The 22,913-nt window shown below is 40.6% G+C and overlaps 1 protein-coding gene across 5 annotated transcripts; it reads right to left on the bottom strand.

The window, feature by feature from the left end:
- Nucleotides 1-519: 519 nt before the first annotated feature.
- On the bottom strand, nucleotides 520-22,913 carry golga4 (golgin A4). Of its 5 annotated transcripts, none has more exons than XM_087175446.1 (25): nucleotides 22,693-22,913; nucleotides 21,650-21,724; nucleotides 19,916-20,017; nucleotides 17,352-17,420; nucleotides 16,925-17,251; nucleotides 16,705-16,752; nucleotides 16,544-16,600; nucleotides 16,355-16,453; nucleotides 15,791-15,941; nucleotides 15,470-15,660; nucleotides 14,090-14,173; nucleotides 13,622-13,769; nucleotides 13,351-13,529; nucleotides 13,079-13,177; nucleotides 12,817-12,972; nucleotides 8,451-12,220; nucleotides 8,150-8,286; nucleotides 7,594-7,724; nucleotides 6,576-6,662; nucleotides 4,975-4,995; nucleotides 4,734-4,802; nucleotides 4,295-4,370; nucleotides 2,423-2,520; nucleotides 1,398-1,484; nucleotides 520-1,248 (listed from the first exon to the last, which is right to left on the bottom strand). In XM_087175446.1, the coding sequence occupies exons 1-25, from the start codon at nucleotides 22,768-22,770 to the stop codon at nucleotides 1,234-1,236; spliced, it is 6,354 nt and encodes a 2,117-aa protein (XP_087031572.1). In that variant the 5' UTR covers nucleotides 22,771-22,913; the 3' UTR covers nucleotides 520-1,233. The 5 variants fall into 5 exon arrangements, with proteins under 5 accessions (XP_087031572.1, XP_023267364.1, XP_087031573.1 ...); XM_023411596.2 differs by having other exon boundaries at nucleotides 8,165-8,286; XM_087175447.1 differs by having other exon boundaries at nucleotides 13,369-13,529.

Here is a 22,913-nt window from a genome sequence, read left to right as displayed (position 1 = left end):
AATATTTCATTGCTATATGAAGCCAAGCACACTATGCTATATATACACTACATATTCCTTCAATATGCACATAAACTGCCTCTGTATAGAGAAATGTATAATGTACAATATTCCAGTTTTCTATGAGACATCACAAGCCAAATTCCAACATATTTGACCAATTTTTGACCAAGTTTGTTGTAATTCTCATGAAATGTGGACACCTGTGGTCCAATTCATTAAATAGAAAAATTGCATTTTTGTGGTGGAGAAAAGAAGTAAAGGTCAAAGAAAGGTTACCTGCTGGTGGTGGCTTCCCCTGGTGCTTAAGGTTAGGGTAACCCACGACCAAGAGGATCTTGAAAACCTATATTTGTTGTGATGTCTGCATTCCACATGTCTCTATTTCAACAGGATGTTATCAAACTTTACCCTCTGTTGGACAGACTAAACAATGTGAAAACAGGTAACGAGATAAGTGATTGGATTTAACATTTAAGACACTGTAAGATAATAAGGATAAAGGAGTGACAAAAGGTGTTCTGTAAATAAGATTTAATTTGTTAGTCTGAAAATGTATAGCAAGTCATATAGTGCCCTATAGTACAGTTTGAATTATCATCGTACAATTTACAGTTTTGTGTTTTGGGGTTTCTATGCCAGTGACAAAATATAAAGCATAGAAAAGCTGTGTTAAACAAACAAGGTCCAGAGGCCAGTATCTTAATGTGGTGCAAGTGCACAGTTAAAGGGTCGTTTACAGTTTTACAGAGGAAGTGATTCAGACAACAGCACAACACAGAAACCTATAAATCAACTGACCGTCAGCATCAATACATGATAGTGATATCATTTATTGCACAAGCCAATCTGTATGAACACATTCTAACATAAAATGAAAACCATTTATCTTCATCTAAAATATATAAATTAATAAACTTAATTTCAAAGTAAAACTGGATTTATGGAAGATTTGTGTTTCTGGCATATTCTCTCAGAATTCCCTCATACCTTTACATATATTCACGCATACTGCACAACACACACACACACACACACACCAAAAACTTATGCCCCAGTTGCGTGCTCATACACACATACAAACACCCCCTCACTCTTACACACACACACACGCACACAACAACAAAGACAAGAAATGCAGAGAGAAGGGCTCGATCAAATCCATGGCAGTCTTCCCCTTCAGCAGCAGCAGCAGCACATTTTCATCCAAAAGTACCCGAGTCATTCAGACACTCATCGTAACCAAGGCTGTGCAGGGACAGATATGACATTAATTCAATTAGTCAGGCGCTTGTCACTGAAGAATTGTACTCATATGTTTTTAACTGGCACAGGGCAGAGGTGAGTTCAGTGAATGAGCTCATCAAAGTTTCCTCAGTAGGTAAACAGATGCTTACAATCGGTTTTGAATCCTCTTTGTCCAAAACCTTTTGCGCTTGGTCTGGAGGAAACTTGAGCATGGAGGTAATCACTTTTGCCATTGTCTGCAGATGAGGAGCAAAAAATAAATAAAAAAGTAACAGAATAACAATCAGCAATCTGAACTTCATTTTTAACATTTGTTTTATTTTTTTATTTTGGTGTTCAGTGTCAAGCATTTCTTCATCTTCATTTATCATTTCAAAATCACCTTTACCCTTTGACACTATGATCCAATCATATCAAACTTGTTCTGAGACAATTTAAGCCCTACAAGACCAAAAAAAAAGAGAGAGAGGGGAAAAAAAACATTATCTGCATAATCAACTCCAGGCCTATCTGCCAGGGTGCATGCATTTCCCCATAAACACAGAGGATAATCAGAAACAGAGCTGCTGTGTAGGAAACCTAACCGCTCAACTAACGCTTAACAAGGCCAGCATGTCTTTGAATGGCAAATCTGCGTCATGCAAGATGCATGTACTAGCAGGCAGCCTGGGGGACATCCTCCAAACTGGGGAGGTCTGCCATGTTGTCATAAAGACTAACTGTTTGCTGAGGAGCAGGGAAAATCCCGCTGACTTTAGGACCATGTCATCAGCACTGTTAATTAGGGAGAGCACTGTTAATTTTACTCAAGAAGACTGGACACAACATGACTTTTACATGACTCCCCAAACGGTCTCATGCTCACCGCTAAAACAATGGGATGGACTGAATCTCTGATATCGTCAGTTATCATTTCAATGTGAGTTTCATTTCCTGACAACATTATATGTTTATAAAATACAACATAATCACATTTTGTCAGGAATTAAATGATGAAGTCCCAAACTTATTATAGTATTTTCAGTGGTTGTTCCTTGTGGCTTTAGTGGCCATCAAACATTAATCAAGATGGAGACAGATCCAATATCTGGCATTCTGAAATATTAGAAAATAACTGAAAAATCCAATTTTTTATGTATAACAATATAAAAAAAAGAAAAAAAGAAAAGCATACTTTTGTTTCCCGTCCCATCATGTATTCAAACAACACCTTCCTCAGGTACTCCATCTCAGTGGGTTCTGACAGCGCATCAGTGCTGTTGAATCCAGGATCTGTAAAAAAAAAAACAAGCAACAACCATTTAATTATAATAATAAACTGTCATATTCAAATAATATTTTATTACAAATGTAACTGTTTTAAGTAGTCAATAAATTAGGGGGACTAGGTAGTATGTGTGAAATACTCTACTATTCCGACCATGTCTTGCTTGTAAAAAAGTTAATGTATCATGACAGATTGAGATATTATATATACACATATACATAAACAAATTTAAAAAACTTGCTACAAGATAAAAAAAAATAAAGTGAGACTAGCATATAGTTCACTGTAAAATTCTCCAGCTGTGCAACTCAGAGCATCATGTTTGTGTTAGCAACCAAATACAGCACCTCTCTCTGCACAGGTATAGGTTCAAATTAAGCAACAACTACAAGCACAGGAAAGAAAAGCGAGGCTCAGCATGAGCACTTTAATACCACAAGTGTCTAGGAAAAAAGGTTTTAATTCTCCGCCCGAAGCTATAATACCATTATCCCTCTGAAAACTATGAATGGGAAAATCTGTGTTACAACTTGGACAGGCTGGTAACACTTAGGCTTCTGTGTCTACAACTGAAAGATCCCCAGTAGGTCTTCAATATGGAACAACACCCACTCGCTCTCTGCTTATCTGGAATAATCATTCAGACAACACCAAATGTGCCTGTATGCGACCACGTGATTGGAGGAGAGGAAAAGGTGATAGAGAAGTGCAAACAACTCTTTGATCTCTGCCATGAAGTAATGTGTCACCAATAAATCCCCTAGCCTTTGTCCTCCTGACCTCATGTTGCCCCGGCTGAGGCTACCATGCCAGAAATCACAGCGCAACAGACCTGAAACCAGTTATCAACGGCCTTGTGATCAGCCCTCTACCTGAAACCTGCAGCTCTGGGTGGGTTAAGTAGGCTCAACAGATGAGTGGAAGACACTTTCACTGATAGGTACAGCAGTCCAAAGGAAATTCAGTATAGAGCAGGCATTAGCTGGGATATAGTATGTGTTCTGGATATGGAGGATTTGAGAAGTCTGTGTGCTGCAGGGTCTTGTGTGGGAAACATTAAGACCACGATCTGCAAAACCCATTAAATCCAAGGATGGCTTCTTCACCGCCGCCCCCCCACCCCCCTTCTGACAGCAGATTCTCTTTATTACACCAGGAAGGTCTAAGAGGACACACATACACACACACACACACACACACACACACACACACACACACACACACACACACACACACGGTTTATGATATACTTATGGTATGCTGCATTGAGAGGCCTCCCCTGACTTTAACCACAGTGGTTATATGTCTAACCCTAACCCTTACTCTAACGTTAACCAAACCCTAATTATAACCCCGGCTTTAATCTTAACCAGTAAGCCTAAAATCACACTTAGTTGGCCAAAATGTCCTCAATAGCATAGTTAAACCAGACCACACACACTCACGTCATCACACACTATTCAGGTCTGCATCTCTTGTCCCAGCCTTGATCCACAAAGTGATGTGTGTGCTAGCAGATTATTTTAAAGAGTAGAATAACTATAAAAGTCATATGTTAACACAATATATGTATTTACATGTTATGTGTATAAAATCCATGTTACAATAAGAAAAAAAGTAAGGTAACCTATATTTTACTGTAGGTGTATGTAGTTTATGTTACACCTTCCCATGACACTGTGCTCAGGTCAAGCATTATGTATGGCATCTTTGTTGTGCTAATCTCAAAGAAAATTGGTTCGAAAAGCAGAACTAAGTGATTCATGGTGTTAACGTTACCTTTGAATGTGCTCCCGAGATGAGTTACAACAGTGTTTCGGTGGAAGCATTTCATCTTGTCCTCAAGCGAGTGAATCTACCGTGGAGAAACACACACAAGCATGCACCAAATTAATAATAAAAACTCTTATCTGACCCTGGTGGGTTAATTCTATGTATTAGCTTAATTGTTGGGTTGGACATAAGCAGTTTGTTGGTCATCTTTTGGGCATGTTTGTGAGAGTGACGATGTGTGTGAGAAAAACTGTGGGAGGCGTTGCTCTGATTGTTTATAGGGTTAAACCAAATGTAAACAGATGTGCTGTGTAATTAAGTTGATGCAGCAGGAGAGCAATGGCTGCTCTTGCTGGGGGCCACAGAATCCTGGGAATACACTGCATGGGATTTGCTGTTCACTTGTCCCCAGCAAAGAACACACACACGCGGTCTCGACACTCACTCTCTCAACAAAGCCCTGCTCCTTCAGGCGAGCCTCGCTCAGCAATGTTGTCTTCTCAGCGAGCTGAGCCTGAGGGAGAGGACAGAGCATTAATGTGAATGAGAACTGAAAGGAGGAACACGTAATGCACAGATATTATGTGCCGATCAACGATGCATGTTTTCTTGATCAAACAGCTGTTTTACAGTAGGCTACAATGATGTGACTCATGAAACAGTGAAAGTGGAGCCAGGGAACATACCTGTAGTTCTTCTGCGCTCATCTGTGCCAGAATGAATAAGATAAAAAGGAAGATAATGTATGTTAGAATAGAATGAACAAGATATAAGTGTGGTAACAGTGTACATAATCATATAAACATTCAGTCAGTTATTGCATAATTACAATTGAATAAACTTCAGTTTACATTTAAAAGGACAAGTGTACTGTTTTTCTTTTAGTCAACAAATACCATGAAAAACCAACAATAAGTTAATCATACCTACAAAAGCCCGATGTATCTTATTCCTCTGCGCCACTATTACAACACATCAGTGAGACACACAGTTGCACTGACACGCTCCCTCATTACCTTAAACGTGGGCACTGTAGTTTATTTTGGATCAGTTTCACTTACACAACACTGGTTAGAGAACCAAATGAGTATTAATCCACCGCTGAAAATAGCTCCCACCAAGCAGGCAATTTTGTCCTGTTTCAGTAATTTTCGAAAAGTTACAGTGCCCACTATATTACGTATGTACCTGTGACCTGTTTGGGAGCCACATACAGGTGGAGGAAGCCGGTTTATGGTAAATGACACTTCATAACCCGTTTGTTCTGCACAGTCTGTATGTGAACTTGTGAACAGAGTGCAGTCTCTATTGTGAGACACACTGACCCACTGTCTAAATGAAGAATGGCTTGTGAGGCCCGTAGTAAGGAAAGGCCTCCCAGAGCATAAACCCATACAATCCACCCATAAAGTTATTACCTCACCAGGGAAAAATGCAGCAGAGCGCAGCATAATTCTTTGTGTTTGTGTGCATCTGGACATGCGTGTAAAGGTAGAAGAATCAGCGCAGGGGTCTCATGGCACCTCAACACCTGGGTAAAACATCTCTCAGGAGTACATTTGTTCTATATGGCCCCCTTCCAGTAAGCACATCTTGCATGTGAGTATTGGTGTAGCATAAATCTAAGGCCTAGAATCACCTCGTATGATGATAATTGAGAACAGGGATTGAGGCTGGCTGCTGCCTCACAATCTCTGTTTTCCGAGCAGAACATTCCTGAGTGAATCAAACGAGCTTCACAGCATCCGGTGAGCTTTGGAGGGAAGCCACACGACTGGAGCGAGACACTGATCAGAGCAAAGTATGTAAGCAAATTGTCCCCAAGCTCTTAGACAAAATCCTTCAATTACGAAACAAGACAAAGGAAAAGACAACTGAGAACTGCTAAGTCTGTTAACCTGGATGTGAACTTTCAAATAATAAGGTAACTGAAAGGGCCTTGTGGCACTGACACAATAATATATCCGGATTAAGCCGTCATTCAAAACTAGTAATGCTTCCATCAGACTTCAGCCTGTCCCAGAAGGGAACTGAAAAAAGGTGAGTTCATACAGGCATTGTTATTTCATGCAGCCTCTGTGAAGTGACTTATGACTTCAACAGAATCACTATATAAATTCAATCTAAATCTCCAGTCTCGTATATAATGGGCTTTAATAACCGCAGGTATGAATTTCTACACCTGCGTAAACGGTAAAATGTCCCCAGTAGATCGACCAGTTGAAACACCAATCACAGATGTGTGATGACCTGGTGAATATGTACAGTAGGTCAGACAGGTTTGTACCTCAGAAGTGCCATGGCTCCTCGCTTGCAACTCCTCCAGTTCCTTCTGAACCTGCCACACTCTGTCTCCCATCTCCTCCTCTCGACTCTGGAAAAAAAAAAATACAGTAATAACAATGATTGAGTCATTTCCTATGTGTCATCTCAGCATCACAACTCAACTATGTTGGTCAAGTCACTGCCTTATTACAGACCTCCCATTCTTAATTATGTTTGGAGACAGTAACTGAGGCAATTTGAATTTCAAACAGGCGTCCATTGATGATTAAGTCAAGTTTTTTCTTTTTAGACCAATGATTCCCAAAGGGTGGAGGCTCGCCGGAGGATATGTGTAAAGATTGTGGGGCAGTATTTATGAATTCATGATTTCTTGAAAAAAATACATCCACGTTATGTAAGCTATAACACCTGAATAATGTTGTGATTAACAGTGTGTGAAAACTAGTTAGCAAGCGAGCAGAGATATTGAAGTAAAAGAAAGATAAACAATTGTAATGTAAAAGTAATGTTGGTTAGTAAAGGACGAATGATTGAAAAAAATAAACAGTTGAAATAGAAGAGACTGCCAAGAGTAATACATAAACAGTTGCGATTGCAATCAGTGATGGATACATGATTGAAACATCCACCTTCTGTCACTCGAGGTGGTAAAAATGCAAACAGTAACAGTTCAATTGTATGAGAAGATGTATCATAACATCCACTATTATGTCCACTTTTATAATATTCAAATACTTTATGTCTGATCAGTTTTAAATCAGTTAATATAAAAACATCTGGAGCATGACGTGCTCTGTGGACATGTGGTGTCCAGGAAGGGTACTTGAGTTCGTCCAACAGGTCTGTGAGGCATGTCTGACAAAGACTGCTGGGAACCGCTGCTTTAAACTAAGACTAACTAAGCTGCCAACTAGTGCAGTGATAGCTTCCAAATGGTGGGTGGGGTTAATCTCCTTTCCAGAGTAAACCTATAAAATGTCTTTTTTTTATTATTTCAGTTTCTTTTTTCTTTACAATACCTGTATTACTTGTTCATATTTCTGAACAGTTTTGTGCAAATCATCCTCCTTCAGGGCAATCGCCTTCTTCAGCTCACTGGCCTCTTCACGATGGCTGCTGATGAGCTCCGCTTCAACACTCTGGGCCTTCGCTGTGTCGAGGAAAGGGAAAGAAGCCAGAGTTAGCACATAAAACTAAGTTCATATTCCAAACCGTTCACTCACATCCCGTCTGGAATGTATCATGATTTAACCATGGAGGAAACAAGGAAACATGGCAGTTCAGATGCACTGTTTCCAAGTGCAATGATTCTTTAATTTGGTTCCACCCAGTGTCAATATTAAATGCAAAATGTTTCCATATAGTTATTCCACCCTATTTTTGTACATGAAAGTAAAATCATATTCACATTGATTTTCCATTTTAAGGCAGTTATTAGGATGCAAATATAAGTAGACTGTAATGTACTAAAATGACTTGACCACAACAAAAGAGAATGATTTTAATCACTCAGCTCTCTTGCTTTACGACACAGCAGTAAATCTTGTGATTTTAATTTGATTAATGGAGAATGACCTTCTTCAACCTCACCAATGGTTTCCTTCACTGCTGTATCGAGCTCCCTCTCTTTCAAGGCCATTTGTGTGTTGAACTCCCTCATGAGCTGCTTCATGGTAGAATTGTGCTTCATTTCCACATCTTCCAACTCGGCTCTGTTACAACAGAAAAGTGAAGGAAATGTATTAAATTAGGAAAAGCACATGTTCGAACATTTAAAGAGAACAAATTCATTGCAACCTGTTGTCTACAAATGTAGGTTAGTTTTCATTTAAATGTGTTATTATAAATTATTATTAACTTGACGTCAAGAACTCACTTCAGCTTTTTCTCATTCTCCTCTAACAACTCTTTCTTCATGTATTCTAGGTCTTGTTCGTGCTCCTTCCTCAGTAATCTGATGTCTTTCTGTAACCTGGTGAAGTCTTTGTGGATTTTCTCTTTCTCGTTCATCACCTGACTCAGTTTGTTCTTGAGAGAGTCCGGAGAATCGCCGTCTACTTCCTGCATCGGAGAGTGGTTTTCCATTTCATTTGCCATCACACTCCTGGTTTGCTGCACACTGCTACATTCCACCTTCACCTCAGCCTCAAGTTGTGATTGGTTTTGGATCTGCTTGATAGTCGCCTGGTGTTGCTCAAGCTGGGCTTCCTTCTCACATATCTCTTCTTTCAGATGACTTATTTCAGCAAGAAGGTTTCCATTCTGCTCTTCTGCTTCTTTTAGCTTCGCCTCGAATTCATGTAGTGCCGATTCGGTTTCTTTGAGCTCTCCTTGTTGTGCTGTATCTGTCTGAAGTAAGGACAGCTTCTCTTCATACATGTTCTTCAATTCTTCTAAAGACTTTTCTTTCTCAAGCTTCTCATTACTCACAATCTGTTCGAGTTGTCTCTCCTGCTCCTCTTTAAGCTTGACAAGAGCTTCCTCCAGTGTTTTCGTTCTCTCTTCTAAAGTTTCTGCGTGATGTTTGCCAGATGTTTCACTAGTCTTGAGTTCTTCCAAGCTAGTCTGAAGGCCCTTGATGATCTGCTCTTTTTCCTCAAGCTGTGTGGTCAGCTGTTTTTTAATCTGACCGATTTTCTGCTCAGCTTTCTTCTTCAGCTCTGATACTCTCCGCGCACTCTCAGCAGATAACCTCTCTTCAGTTTCCTTCAGACTCTCCCCTTTGCTCTTGATAATCTCATCTTTCATCCTCTCAAATTCTTCCCTTTGACTTTCAAGCTCCAGTTTACACTTCTGGTTGTCTTCCTGGAGGGAGCGTAGTTTTCCTACCATCTCCTGCTCTAAGTTACCGCTCTGAGTGCACTGCATCTGGCTCTGCTGCAGCTGCTCTACCAACTCTCTCTTTTCACTCTCCCTGACGCTGTGCTGCTGTTTGAGGTCGGCTGTGAGTTGCTCGCACTCTTTCGTCTTTAAGGCTAACTGCTCCTGGAGCTCGCTGAGTCGGCTGATGCAGCCCTCCAGCTCCGAGGTAAGTCCGCTGACTTTCTGGTCCTTCTCACTCAACACCTGGTCCATCTCAGACTTGCTGATGGACTGATTGTCAATACTCGCTGTCAGCCTCTGCAGAGCTTCGTTCTTTTCAGAGATCTCACGCTCCAGCTCTTCGAGCCTGGTCTGCAGAGATGTAATAGTGTTGTCACTCTGGGTGAACTTGTTCTCATACTCAGACAGACTGTGCCTGAGCGCATCTGCCTGCTCTAATGCAGACGTTCTCCCCTGCTCTAATCTCTCAATGGTCTCGTTTGTTTGAAGAGCGGCCTGTTGTCTCTCCTCCTTATACTGCTGGTTCAGCTGATTTATGGCTTCCTCCTTCTCTTTTATGCTATTTGCTAGCTGATTTTTCAAGTCACTGATATGCATCTCGTTTGTTTTCACACTATCTGATATGATTAGGTTTGCTTCACTCAGCTCCTCAATTTTTTGAACTTTTTCACTGATAGACTGAGAATGATTCTCCTTCTCATGTGTTAAGGCTTTGATATGCTCCAAGTGAGCATTTACCTGAGCAGTCGCCTGTTCTAATGAAATGCATAGATTCTTATTCTCCTCAGTCTGCTGGCGGAGAGTCTCCTCTAAAGTGCAAATTCTATCTACTTTTGTAAGGATAACGTTTTTGAGATGCCCTACCTTTTTCTGACTACAGAGCAGTCTATCGTTCAGCTCTGTCACCCTACATTCAACTCTCTGATGGAGCTCATTAGATCCACGCTCCACTTTAGACTGAACCTCCTTACAGTAATGCTCCATTTGGTTGCTGATCATAATTAATTGCTGCTGTAACTCCGCTTCCTTGGCTTTTAGCTGAATGGCGGTTTCCTCAAATTTACTCTGCAAGTCCTCGCTTTCCTTACATCTGGAACCCTCCAGTGTTTCAAGCTGCTTCTCTCTTTCCTCCAACTTATCTGACAAAGTCTTTAACCTCTCTCTGCTCTCCTCCTCTGTTGTGTTCAGCTTGTCTTGGAGGGCGTTTCTCTCATTCATAGCTTGGTTAAGGTTCCTCTCCACTGACTCCATTTGATCTTTCAGCAGTGCTTCACCCTGAGACAAACTTTCAAGCTTGACCGCTGCTTCGTTAAGCTCTTCCTGCAGCTTCTGCACAGTGGTTTCTCGAATTGCCAGGTCCTCCTTTAAATTCTTTATTTCACACATTACTTGTTCGTTCTCCTCTCTGCTCCTGCCGAGTTGTTGTGATAATTCCTCCAGTTCCTGTGCCTTCTCCTGTAGTGTGACTGAGTGTTTCTCCATTGTTTCCTCTTCCTGCTGTCCACACTTCTCCTGCCAATGACGCTCCAGCTCCTCGATCTCATGCCTATGGGTGTCATGAAGCTTCTTCACTTCTTCCTTATGGTTGTCCTGCAGCTCTGACATTGCACTGCTGAGGCCTTGGGAGCTTTTTTGGGCCATCTCAAGAATTTTCTCTTGAACCTGTTGCTCCTTCTGCTGAAGCTGTGTCTCCTTCTTTGCAAGTTCCTTCTTCATGGTCTCTTCATTCTGCTGAAGCTTTTTCTTAAAATTCTCCTGCATTTCTTTGGCCTTCTGCTTGAACTTTTCCATTTTCGTCTCCTGTGATTTCAGCCTATTTTCCAACTCAGTTGTAGTGTTTTTCATCTTCTTCTCATGGGCAGCTTTTTCATCATCAAGCTGTTTCTTGAGACGTGTCTGTTCTTCATGCTTAGTGTTCCGTTCTGCAGTAAATGACTTCTCCTGCTCCGAGAGCTCCTTTTTGGTCTGTTGTAACTGCTGCTGTAGTTCTTTAAGTGACTCCTCTTTTTGTTGACAGTCATTCTTTGCAACTTCCAGCTGACGCTCCAAGTCTGCCAAATCCGTCCTACATTGATCAAGATCCTCTGAGATCTTACTTAACTGTGCATTAGACTCCTTTAGGCTCCCACTTTCCAACTGGGACTGTGATAAACTCTGCTGCAGCTCCTCCACTTCCTTAACCTTGACATTTAGCTCTTGTATGGTGGAGTGCGATTCCTCTTGTAGTGCTTTTTCTCTAAGGATATGTTCTTTAATTTCCTTTTCCTTTTCCCTCAGAACAATCTTTGACGCATTAAGTTCCTCCTTCAGAGTTTTCTCTATCCCTCCAAGTGACTGCTTGTGCTCCTGTTTGATGTTTGCGAGCTCTTCATTGTGCTTTACCACCTGATCCTGAAACCTCTTCTCATGATCCTTTTGAGCATCTTCAGCTGCCACCAACTTCTCCTGCAGAAGCTGTTTACTTGTCAAAGCCTCAGAGAGCTCAGAGGACAGACCCTCTAGTTCTGCCTGCTTTGTGTCCAGTTTCTCTAATGTTTTCCGGTTCATGTCTTCAACGTGTACTTGGAACTGCAGCTCTTTGTCCTTTAGAAGGGTCTCAACTTCAGCTCTGTGTTTTTCCTTGAGCTCCTCAACAGCAGCATTATGCTGCTGGGTAAGAGTGTCCTTGTGCTTTTCCAGCTGCTCCTGGTGCTTTTCTTCTAATGCAGAGATTTGCTCTTTGTGTTTATCCTTCAGCTCATCCAACTGACTGGAAAGTTCATGGGACTGACTTGATCCATCTTGTGAGATCTTCTCCTGAGAGCTCTCCAGTTCTAATATTCTCTGCAATCACATACATATAGGTTTTTTATATAATATTATAAAGTCACTACAGTGCAATTCATTAGACAGAATTCAGCTAAAAACAGTTGTTTGATAATTAAGATATTTTAAAAACAATGGGACTATGCAGAAACCGTAGATTTATCACCAAATATTCAAAGATTCAAAGGCATGAATGTGTGTGGACAGACAAACAAAAAACATAACACACTATAGTATAATACAATTTTCCAATCTATTGATTTTCTAAAATTTTACTTTGAAATTTAACCAAATTTTTTGTGTTTTGCAGTCAAATATGCCCAAGTGTGTACAGTGAGTGTGCTTTGACAATGAATAAATCCACTGTCACCTTCCCATCTGTGGACATGTGTGTGTGTATTTGTTTATACACTTTTCTGTAGAGGCTTAAAGGCTGCCAAATAAACACACAAAATGAGATAATATAAATGTTATTTTTGATCATCAAATATTATCGAAGTGAACAAAGATTTGAACCATAAAGCTTTCAGTCAGCCCTAGTCCAATATTGTCCAAGTAACTAAATAAAAAAAAAGGCAATACTAAAAAAATAAATAAATAAATAAAAAACTCACAGTCTTTGCAGATTCCAACTCCAGCTGTATCTCTTTAACCTTGTTTTCAGCTTCTGTCCTCAGAGCTGTCTTCTGTAACTCTGCATCCTCCAGAGCCAGAGAGGCCTGCTGTTCTCGGTCCTTGGCTAACTGGGCAAACTCCTCCTTGCACTCCTCCTAAGCAACACAAGCATGTCAAATCAAAGCTTTAAATTGATTGTTTTTCATCTGATTTACTTGTTTATGCTGCGAAATTAAATGAATGGAAACATTTGGCACCTACCACAGCTTTGTTGATTCTGGCACTTATCTCTGCTTCTTTAGCAGCCAGAGCTTCACTGTGGAGTTTTTCCAAACCAGCCACCGTTTCCTCTGATGATCTCTAATATAATTAATAATAATAATTAAAAAAAAAAATCTGATTTATAAAGTGCTTTTTCGTGTACTCAAAGACAATTTACAACATCACATACATTGTAAATGTCAATAAAGTGCATCAAAAGTCAATAAAAATCAAACACAAAATGAAAACACATGACTATTCTGCAGAATGACCTTCATTATAGTGACCACCTCCTGTTTGACTCGTGTCAGTTCCTGCTGCAGACTCTTCCTCTCCTCCTCACTGGCCCTTTCAACTTCTTTCACATGCTCCTCCAGCTGAACCTGCAGCTGCTTTCTGGCCTCCTCCGCCCTCTGAGCTACACCCAGTGCCCGTTCAAGTTCTTCAAATGCTTTAGGGAAGAAACAAAAAAACAAAAAACATTATTAGTACATTCTGAAGGGACATCTTTCCTGGACACTAACAGAAGTGGATCCCACTCACCTGATTTCTCAGCCTTTTCTTTCTGTTCCTGTAACTCTTCTTTCTGGGCAGTAGCCTGCTGGAGCCTGGAGCGTAGCTGTGCAATCTCCTCTTCTTTCATTTCCAGTGTCTCATGCATCTGGCGCTTTGTCTCAGCAATGACCATTCCCTGCAAGCCAGCAACCAGTCATAAACAGCCGTAAAAGAAAATCAACCATTAAACTTTACAATCTGTCCAAATACCTGCACACTGAAATAAATGTTGATTTGATAAGTACCATCTCTGTATTTTACATCCTAATTCAAGCCCCGTGTCTGTAATTGTCTTTATTTAAAATGTTTTAATGTTCCTCACAGAGATATCATGAGCTGCTGTCCTTTCTTTAATCAGTGGCAGAGAGAAAAAAACATTTCTAGTTTTCTAATAAAACTGAATCTGCAGGACCTTCAATCAAGACGGGACCAAAGGCTAAAAACCTCTTCACCCACCTTGTCCTGCTCCACCTGTTCAATGTGGTTCTTGGCATCACGCAGCTGAGTGATCAACTTTGTCTTTTCTGTTGTGTGCAGTTCCTGTAAACAAAACATTTGACAGAATTAAAGATGAGACTGTCACATATTTCCATCTGACAAATACGCGACTTTACACTGGGCCATCTTTGATTTTCAGACTCATATTCTGTATATGCTTTGGTCAGATAACTTCAAAATGAGATGTTTTCTGTACCACCCAGGATGCCTCACCCACAAGCCAACGACCAAACGTGTACACAAGCCCTGCTAAACCAACAAGTTGACCAAAATTACAGCCCAGTTTCGCAGCAGTGGCATGTAGTTGCTATGTCTCTGTGCCACCACAGTTTTACCAGTGGTTACTAAACAGGAAATGCTGTCTCAGTTGTTTGATCTATGTGTTAAACATAGAATTAATCAGAGAAATGTAAAATTTTACTGTGAATGTACAAAAAAGCCAAGACAGGACACAATAGTCTTTCAACCAGGAAGTAAATAAAGAATTCAAAAATCCTTGAGCTGAAGGTCAGGAATCACAGACACATGGTCTGTTTTATGGGATATTTGTCTGAGGCAGGGGATGAGCACAGCCCAGCCCAGCAGTTACAGAATGCCTTCACGCTGCTTAAGAGGGCTAAACGCCTGTTAACCTCTGCTTTTCCCGACACAGGAAAAGGCCCCCTCCCAAACAAAGTGCAGATTCAACATAAAATGATGGCATCAAATGAAAGCAAGTCAATCAACATACAGCCACAGACAAGCTGGCTGTTATCACAGTGTCTTTGTGACAACAAACATTTGTTATCAGACGCTGCAGAACATCAGAGCAGCTATGGACAAGCTAAACAAGCCGATCATACCACTGAAACAAAATGTTTTGAAATCAATGAAAACAATGGTTCAGTCATGTCACACTGACATGACATGAACCCTTGTCCTGGGATGTAGCCAGAGAATTTGGATGTTAGGACACTGAGAACCACAGCAATCTACTGTGTCACTAAGATAATGGAGTCACATTATCAGTGGACCATAAAGACTCTGGCAGACATTTTGCAGCACCACATAAACAAACTGCTTCATTCATTCGCAGCATCTCAGCGCAGCTTCATTTGAAACCTCTTCGTAATTACAGTTAACCGCAACATCAATTTTTAGTGAGACACTGTGGCCAGGAAATTGCTTTGAAATATCTAGCCACTTTGTCTTTTTAAAGATACTTTATTGACAAAGTGACACAGTGTATAATCAGATCATTTCTAAAATTTATGGGTCAATTTGACTGAAAATGGCCTAATATTACATATGAATGTGGTCAACACTTCACCATCATTGTCGTTAATACAGGTTGGCTACCTTCATCTTCTCCAGCTCCTGCAGTCTCTCTTGCAGCTGCTCCTGCAGAGTTTCGTTCTCACTTCCCAGCTGGGCGCTCCGCTCCTTGTGTGCGCGCATTACTTCCTTGCACTTCTGCAGAAGGTTTTCCTGCCTCTTCACTCGCTTCTGCAGAGCCTCCATAAGTTTGGTTGGGTCACTGTTGCCCTCTCCTGCCCAGAAAATAAATTACACTAGTTAAAAAGTTACATTAGTTCCCTAGAAATGTCATATTCATTTCACACACAGTTATCTTCACGTTGAGTCTCCTCCTAACTAAAGATATATAAAAAGTGTTCTTACCCTCAGTGACCTCAGACTCTAATCCTCCCTCTTTAGAAGGACTTTGTGTGGCAGAAGAAGACTCCTCAGCATCTTCAGACTGAGGGACCTCACCTTCAGGTGGCGGAGCACCATCAGAGACCCCCTTGACTCGTTTCTTCAACAGAGCAACCTGCCAGGAAAAACAAACTTAACTTTGTATATTTAACTTTTAGCATTTATTGTATGGCTTTTTTTCACCGTTAATGTTTTTTTATTTGTACAGTATTGCACGGTCAGAGACAAATATACTCAAAAGATTAACATGAGTGATTATTTTTTGCTCTTTTTAACCTCTACAGTACCACCTTTTTTCCTGACTATGTTTTGAGGCAGAGCAGAGGTATCATCGTGTTGGTTTTATACTTATATTGATAAAATTAAAATTTGTGATCATTGTATAGTTTTAAGGTCAAACTTTAACATTTCTCAAGGAGCATATAGCAAAAGACAGAATTTCTGTGCAACATGAAGTGATACTTAGGTAACTTGTAAACCCTAAAAGGCTACAGTGACAGTCTATCATTCACATACCACTGCACATACCTGTGTTTGGAGGACAGTGATCATCTGGTCTTTCTCCTCCAGCGCAGCATCAAACTCATCCTGTAGGTGTTTCTTGGCCTGCTGGTCCATTTGAAGCTCCTAGAGACCATTCAAAATGTTCACTCAGACATAAAGCTTTAATCGATACTGACCTAGAGAGACAACAACATTCATAACATGTAGCTGTACCTCCCGGAGCTCCCCTATCCTGCGGAGAGCTTTGTCTTGACTCTGACTGAGGATGACCTAAGGGGAGAGCAGAAACGAACACGTGATCAGTTCAGAATTCTACATTTGTTCAGAAAAAGATTAATGAGATAAATATAAATATAAAATACAAGCAAAATTACCTGTGTTTTGTCTTTATCTCGTTGTACTGTTCGGTACGCAGTAACCAGCTGCATGATGAGGAAGTGGAGGTACGTAAAAGAAGAAGAAAGAGGGAGAGAGAAAGAGAAAATCATGAATGAGAAGACATCAAAGCAACTGTAGTTATATGCATGGCTGTGTGCTATTAACATGTTAATAAACTAAACATTGTAATCTCTTTGGGACCTGTGTTTCTCTCACCTCTGAGTACTTCCCTCGGTATTTCCCCAGACTCCTCTCCACTCGAAGCAGTCGGTGCATCAGCTGCTCTTTGGAAAGGGACTCTGTGCTTCCTGGTGGCTCCTCGGCCTCACTCTCAATATCTGAAGGGGGATCATATGTGGGGGCGCCCGGGGAATCGTTTTCTCCCAAAGGTGTCAGGGAGTCACGCGACGAGCTTCGGACCAGGTTCTCTTTAGAGGGAGAGCGGAACAGGCTTTCTGCCCGACTGGCACCGCCACGAATCAAAGACTCCATTGAGGGAACTTTTAGCTGCAGTTTCTGGGCAAATGACTGTGGCTCTTCTCTCTGTTAGGATGTTCAAGACAAAAAAATAAACTAATCAAAGAATGGTCAAGAGCATTTTAACATTGACGTAGGAAAAAAAAAAAAAGGATAATAAACATACATGGGGAGAAGCACTTCCATCGCCATTGATGCTACCTCTAGGAGACCTGCCTGGTCCTTTAGAGGAACTCTGCAGATAAAAGGACATTATGAGAGAAAGGAAACTGCGCCTGTGATTCTGTCCTGGGCCAGTTAGTCATCCACACCCAGCGTGGCTCTCCCTGATTACTCTGGAGGGAGCAATATTAGTATTGCTGGGAGCAATGCAGGGGCAATGGGTACCCTCATGCAACTTGGAAAAAACAGAGGGGTTATATACATAAAAAGAAGGCATCTCTACTGTACATTAAACAAAAAAAGGGTTAAAACTAGAATCTACAGAACAGCCATGAGGATAGATCAGACAGACAGTTAAAGTCAAGTCGGAGAGCCGGCATTTGAATTAAAGATGCTTGGCAGGGCCGTGTGCAGCTGTATTACAAGAGCACAAAGACATAACTGAAGTGAGTGAACATTTAGCAGCTTAGTTGGTTTAGTTGACTTGTTAGAAGCAGAATCCGAGTAAGTAAATTTTCTCCTCCCTTGTCCAGCTCCGAGCTACTCCTTCCTCTGAGTTACTGTGCAAAACATTCAACATTTATTTCCTGTTTCTTGGACCCGTAGTCACTGCTGGATCTTTTTCTTTTTTTTTTGTAAGGGCCCAGGTCAGATTTGAACCCAGGCCTCTGTAAAAAGGCCTCAGACTGAAGTACGGCTTACAATGTATTCTAGTTACTTTTCCAGGCCTGTGAAAGTTTAACACCAAATAAGTAAATTTATGTCATTATACTCAGTAGACAGGGCAGTTGTTTGATTCCATAATGTATAAATGTGTGTGTGTGTGTGTGTGTGTGTGTGTGTGTGTGTGTGTGTGTGTGTGTTGGAGACCACAGAGCTAACTTGTCATTAGGTAAACACTAATTGTACCATTCATTGTTAATATCTAGAAGTACAAATATTGAAGTGTTAGAGATATTAAGAAAAATCTTCATTCAAAGTTGATACCAAAAGGCACCACATGTGCTTTTCAACACCAGAAACACTATGAATCAATGTCTTTAGGAATGGGTTCTGTTTTGTTCTCTCACACCTCTATGAGGACGCACATACTCGCTTAAGCATTTATTTCATGGACTTCTTTCACTACTTTATCCAGTATGTTACCCCACTTACATGCTTGTCACTGTTTAAGGTTGGACAATGACTCATTGGGATCTACTTCAGGAAGGCCTCAAGGAAACCAGGAATTGAGTACCTCTATTTCTGTACTGCATTCTTAAACACTTCCCATCCACATTTTCACAGGGACAAATGATAAACGAAATATAGAGAAGTTTTCAAAGCAAAATACTGTGACTCACAATGGTAGCCAATTCTACTACCTGGATAAAGTACCAGTTGCATAGAATTTAAAGAGAATGAAGTTTTGGGTCGAATGACAATGACTCTCAAAAGATTCTCAAGGTGGGACCTCCAAAATAAAACATTAAAAAAATAAATAAATAAATAAAATAAAATAAAATAACAAATAACAAATAACAAATAAAATCAACAATCAACAATCAATTACTATCATGGGATTCAGCAATGAACATTATGTAACGACATGCTGATAACATTTTGACGAGCTGTAGATGGAACATGTTGAAGACACTGTGATAGATTTAAGATGTTTATGGTTGATCACAATCTGTAGCTACAACACATTCAAACCCTCCAAACTGTGAAGCAATAATGTAATAAGCCCAACAAAGGTTATACAAACTAAGAAAAAAATTTAGGCCAACCTGCATGATACATTAAATATATCTTAGACGTTAAACAGACATAAAAAATGTTGGCAAAATGAATGTATGCATTAATAAATTATTGGTATATGGCTGTTTGATATCCCTGCAATGGTGTGTACCAAATGCTTAATTTCTGCAAAAACTCTGTTGTTTATATCAAAAATGATGAATATATTAAGTTGTATCAAATGTTATTTTCCTCCAGTCTTCTTGCTGCCTCCACATGTGAACACACATCGTCCAGTTTTTAAGCTCCACAAGGAGATCTACAAAGGTGCGATGGTCTGTTTGTTTACTTGGAAGAGTTACAGGCAATTCAACTTTTCAACTGCTTAAACAGCCTGCTCATAACTTCTATAATGAAAACATTAACTCTCCAAATAAACAGACTTGAGGGGAGAAGGGATAAAGGCCATCGGGCAACATAACAAGGTGTTGGGGGTCTATAAGGCAAGCAACTAAGGACACCTAAAGACAAGGAGGCAATATTCAATTCTGTGACAGATCATAATAACTGAAAAGTAGGGCAATAAACCAACATATGGCAGAAAGCACACAAGCTTCTATCCCACAGTGTGAACCCCATGAGATGCAGTGTTAGCCTAGATATGAGATGCCTTCTTGTTGCTAAATCCAAAGGAAACAGGAGACAGAGAGCAGGGAACAAGCTGTCCCTACTTGGGCCACAGTCCTCTACCGATTCCCCAAAGGCGCGGAGATGGGAGGAAGGAACAGGGCAAGAGGAGGAGGAGGAGGAGGAAGAGGAGGAGGAGACAGGACGTGAGGACAAACTCACCACACTGGCTACCTGGGCCGTTTTGGGTCGTTTTGAATGGTCCAGAGCAAAGATAGTATACTCAGAGAGAAAAGCGGGCTCTGCTATCATCCCAGCCAGCATCTGACCCCGTCAGTGCAGTAACGGGACGAGAGGTGGGGAAAGGAGAGGAACACAGAGAGCAATGAGAAAAACAACACCATGAGAGTGAAATAGCGCTGAAGGGAGTGTCTAGCCAGACGAGAGAGACTGATATGGATGGAGAAAGAGAGAGAGAGTAGAGAGAGAGAGACAGAGGGAGAGAGACTACATGAAATAGGAAGAAAAATAAGAAAAGCGGGAAAGTGAAACACTCAATCAACATTAATGTCATGAATAACAGTTTGACATCTCTGTATGTCGTCTTAAGTTATGATTCTATCAAAAACTGGCTAAATCTGCCTTATTGATCAATTAAACACTTTCAGAGTGTGTCAAAGTGTTAAAGATTCGTGAAGTGAAAAAAGATGCTGCGATGGTAAGAAGCTTCTAAATGAGGGCACATGAGCCCAAGTTACAACCCATCTTTGCTTCCAAAGGACAAAAGGAGAAAGTAGAGCAACCTGAATACGTAGAGGCACTGTCACTATTCCAGTGCTGCAGTGTAGAAAACGTCATGAATAAGTAATTAAGCCCATTTTGTGATCTAAAGATCAAACAGCCAAGACTGTAAACATCTATATTTAAGCTTTAAAATAGATGTATTAACCATACGTTGCATCATCCATATTGGTTATGGTCAAACCTCACGGCCAACCTACCTCTGTCTAATGAATCAAAGAAGTCTTGCATAGACTTGCCCATATCCACTGGGGGAAAATATTGCAACAACTCACCCGAGAAAGAAAACACAGAGGAGGATACATAAATTATTCATACACATGCTGAAATATAGTCTGTGCGCCACCATTAAAATGTCCTTCCCAGTGCCTCCAAATGAGAATCTCCTTTAGGTGAGCAGATTCAGCACAACTGTGAAATGTAACTTGTTGTCAATAAATTATGATATTTGTATTTAATGTACTGATACTTTGTTTATGTTTGTATAAGATTAAATAAAAATAAGTGCCCAAATGATCTTGAAAAAAAAAGAAAAAGGCCCTGAATTTAATCTAAATTTAGACTTCATTGTCCCATGTGAAAATACATGCAGTTAAATGAAGGGAAAACTTGAGACACCATACCTGTATATCATGAGATCACAGTGCTGATTGATCTACAACATCAATTATTACAAAGTTATTCCAGTGCATGTGTTCTCATGAAATTATAAGGACCCGATGGTGAGAGATTTGTCACCTGAAGTAATGGAACAGCTACAATGCAATAAATATGCCTGGGTAATGAGTGCAGGGAATAATGTGCATAACTTTCATTATATTAACAAACTGTGACCAATAGGGGGCAGAGAGTAGAGGCTTAGTAGTGAAAACTATCAATAGCCTACACTTTTTGAAAACTGAGTGTGCTACTTGGTCATGGATTTACTGTCACTTGGCACAGCAACCAAAATGCACTGGTTTGTTATTGAGAGAACTTGAAGCGTAACAAAACACATGACAGATTTTTGAGGACTGACAGAGACATTACTCTGTGCTGAAAATTAGAACAGAAGCAGGGGAGAGGACATGACATCTGTGCAGGCTGCAGCTTGAGTTTAAAGATATTACACATACATTAGATAAATATATTAACACAGGCTGACACCATGCTCACCTCTCTGTCACTGGGAGAGGGTGAGCCATCGTGATGAAACTGGGTTTGGCTGCTGCGCCGGTCACCAAGGCCCATCTGTTAAAAGTAAATAAAGTAACATATATTTGTTTTAAAAATACATAATTCCTCCCCCAAGATTAAATACAATCATAACTATTCTCTTCTTTCTTATTCAAACAAGACTTTGAGAATTCAAGTCTTGGATCAATATAACACTGCTCTTTGCTTCAAAGGAGGTCTGGCAAACGGCACTGAGATGTGAATTTTGGAGTTGAAGAGTCCAAATTATCTGTGCTCAGTTAAAAGGACAACAGTTAAACAATTAAGAAACCATATGAAAGACTAATTAACTTCCACGACAAGTAAGGGCCAATTGAACCTGACCAGCAGGCTTACGATAAACACAAGCAGTACACTGCAAACTGTCGTTAAGCCCGAGATTAAACAGTTTTATGGCAGTGTTTCCTTTGGATATTTACTTTCATTTCGCATTGAAATCTGTGCAATGGTTTCTCTATCCTTATACTATCGCATTCTACGATGGCAGGTGTTTGGCACTGGCAGTACTTGTATGTGTCAAATAAAGCTGACAGCTGACATCCACATGCAGCCCGTGTAAGAAACATAAAACAGACACGCCCATATCGTCTAAGGTCAATTAAGTATAAGCGTTCTGAGTGTTTTGGCTGCTATGAAGCCACGGTTGGTTGACTGTTGTTGCTTTTTGTACCCGGGACAACGAGATTTACCAGTTACAAGTGTTCCTGAACGCACCTTACTAGCTGCTGACAGCTGAGTTAGGCAGCTAATTGACTTAGCGTTGCGCTAACGTTTACAAGAGAGTACAAAGGCCAACTGACGAAACGAGTTAAGAAAAGTTGACAGCTTATTAACTTATGTCAATGAGATATTACTAGACAATGTTTTTGGAAGCATGAACTGTAACGACAGCGAAACCACAGCTCTCTTTCCCAGCTAGCTGTCTGAGCAGTGTAAACAGATGTTAGCTTAGCCTGTTAGCTCACAGCAACACAACAACCAACCTGGGCCTGCTGTGGTGACTGCGCATTCCTCTGCGGTGACTGCTCCTCGTTTATCTTCTGTTTCAGTTTTTTAAACATCTTGTCACGCCGACGTAGTTAGGGGCTGACGAGCAGATGACTACAATCCGGCGGAGATGTATTTTGTTTTAGTTCAGCCTGTCATCCAGTCCTCAGTGGGAGACTTCCTTGTTCGCTTCTGATCTCCAGCAGGTGACCGGGCT

This window comes from Seriola lalandi, unplaced genomic scaffold (assembly GCF_002814215.2).
Source record: "Seriola lalandi dorsalis isolate HSWRI2012SDOR001 ecotype SW California unplaced genomic scaffold, Sedor1 jcf7180002054470, whole genome shotgun sequence".
Taxonomy (NCBI): Eukaryota; Metazoa; Chordata; class Actinopteri; order Carangiformes; family Carangidae; genus Seriola; species Seriola lalandi.
This window is presented reverse-complemented; position numbering and strand designations above follow the sequence as displayed.

Bases quoted from the DNA above. Each gene is read 5' to 3' on its own strand.
- golga4 (XM_087175446.1), bottom strand. From the start codon at position 22,770: ATGTTTAAAAAACTGAAACAGAAGATAAACGAGGAGCAGTCACCGCAG. The intron at 12,973-13,078 runs GTAGGTGCCAAA...TGTGTTGCTTAG, and splicing joins CCAGAATCAACAAAGCTGTG to GAGGAGTGCAAGGAGGAGTT. The intron at 2,521-4,294 runs GTAACGTTAACA...TTTTTTTTACAG, and splicing joins TCTCGGGAGCACATTCAAAG to ATCCTGGATTCAACAGCACT.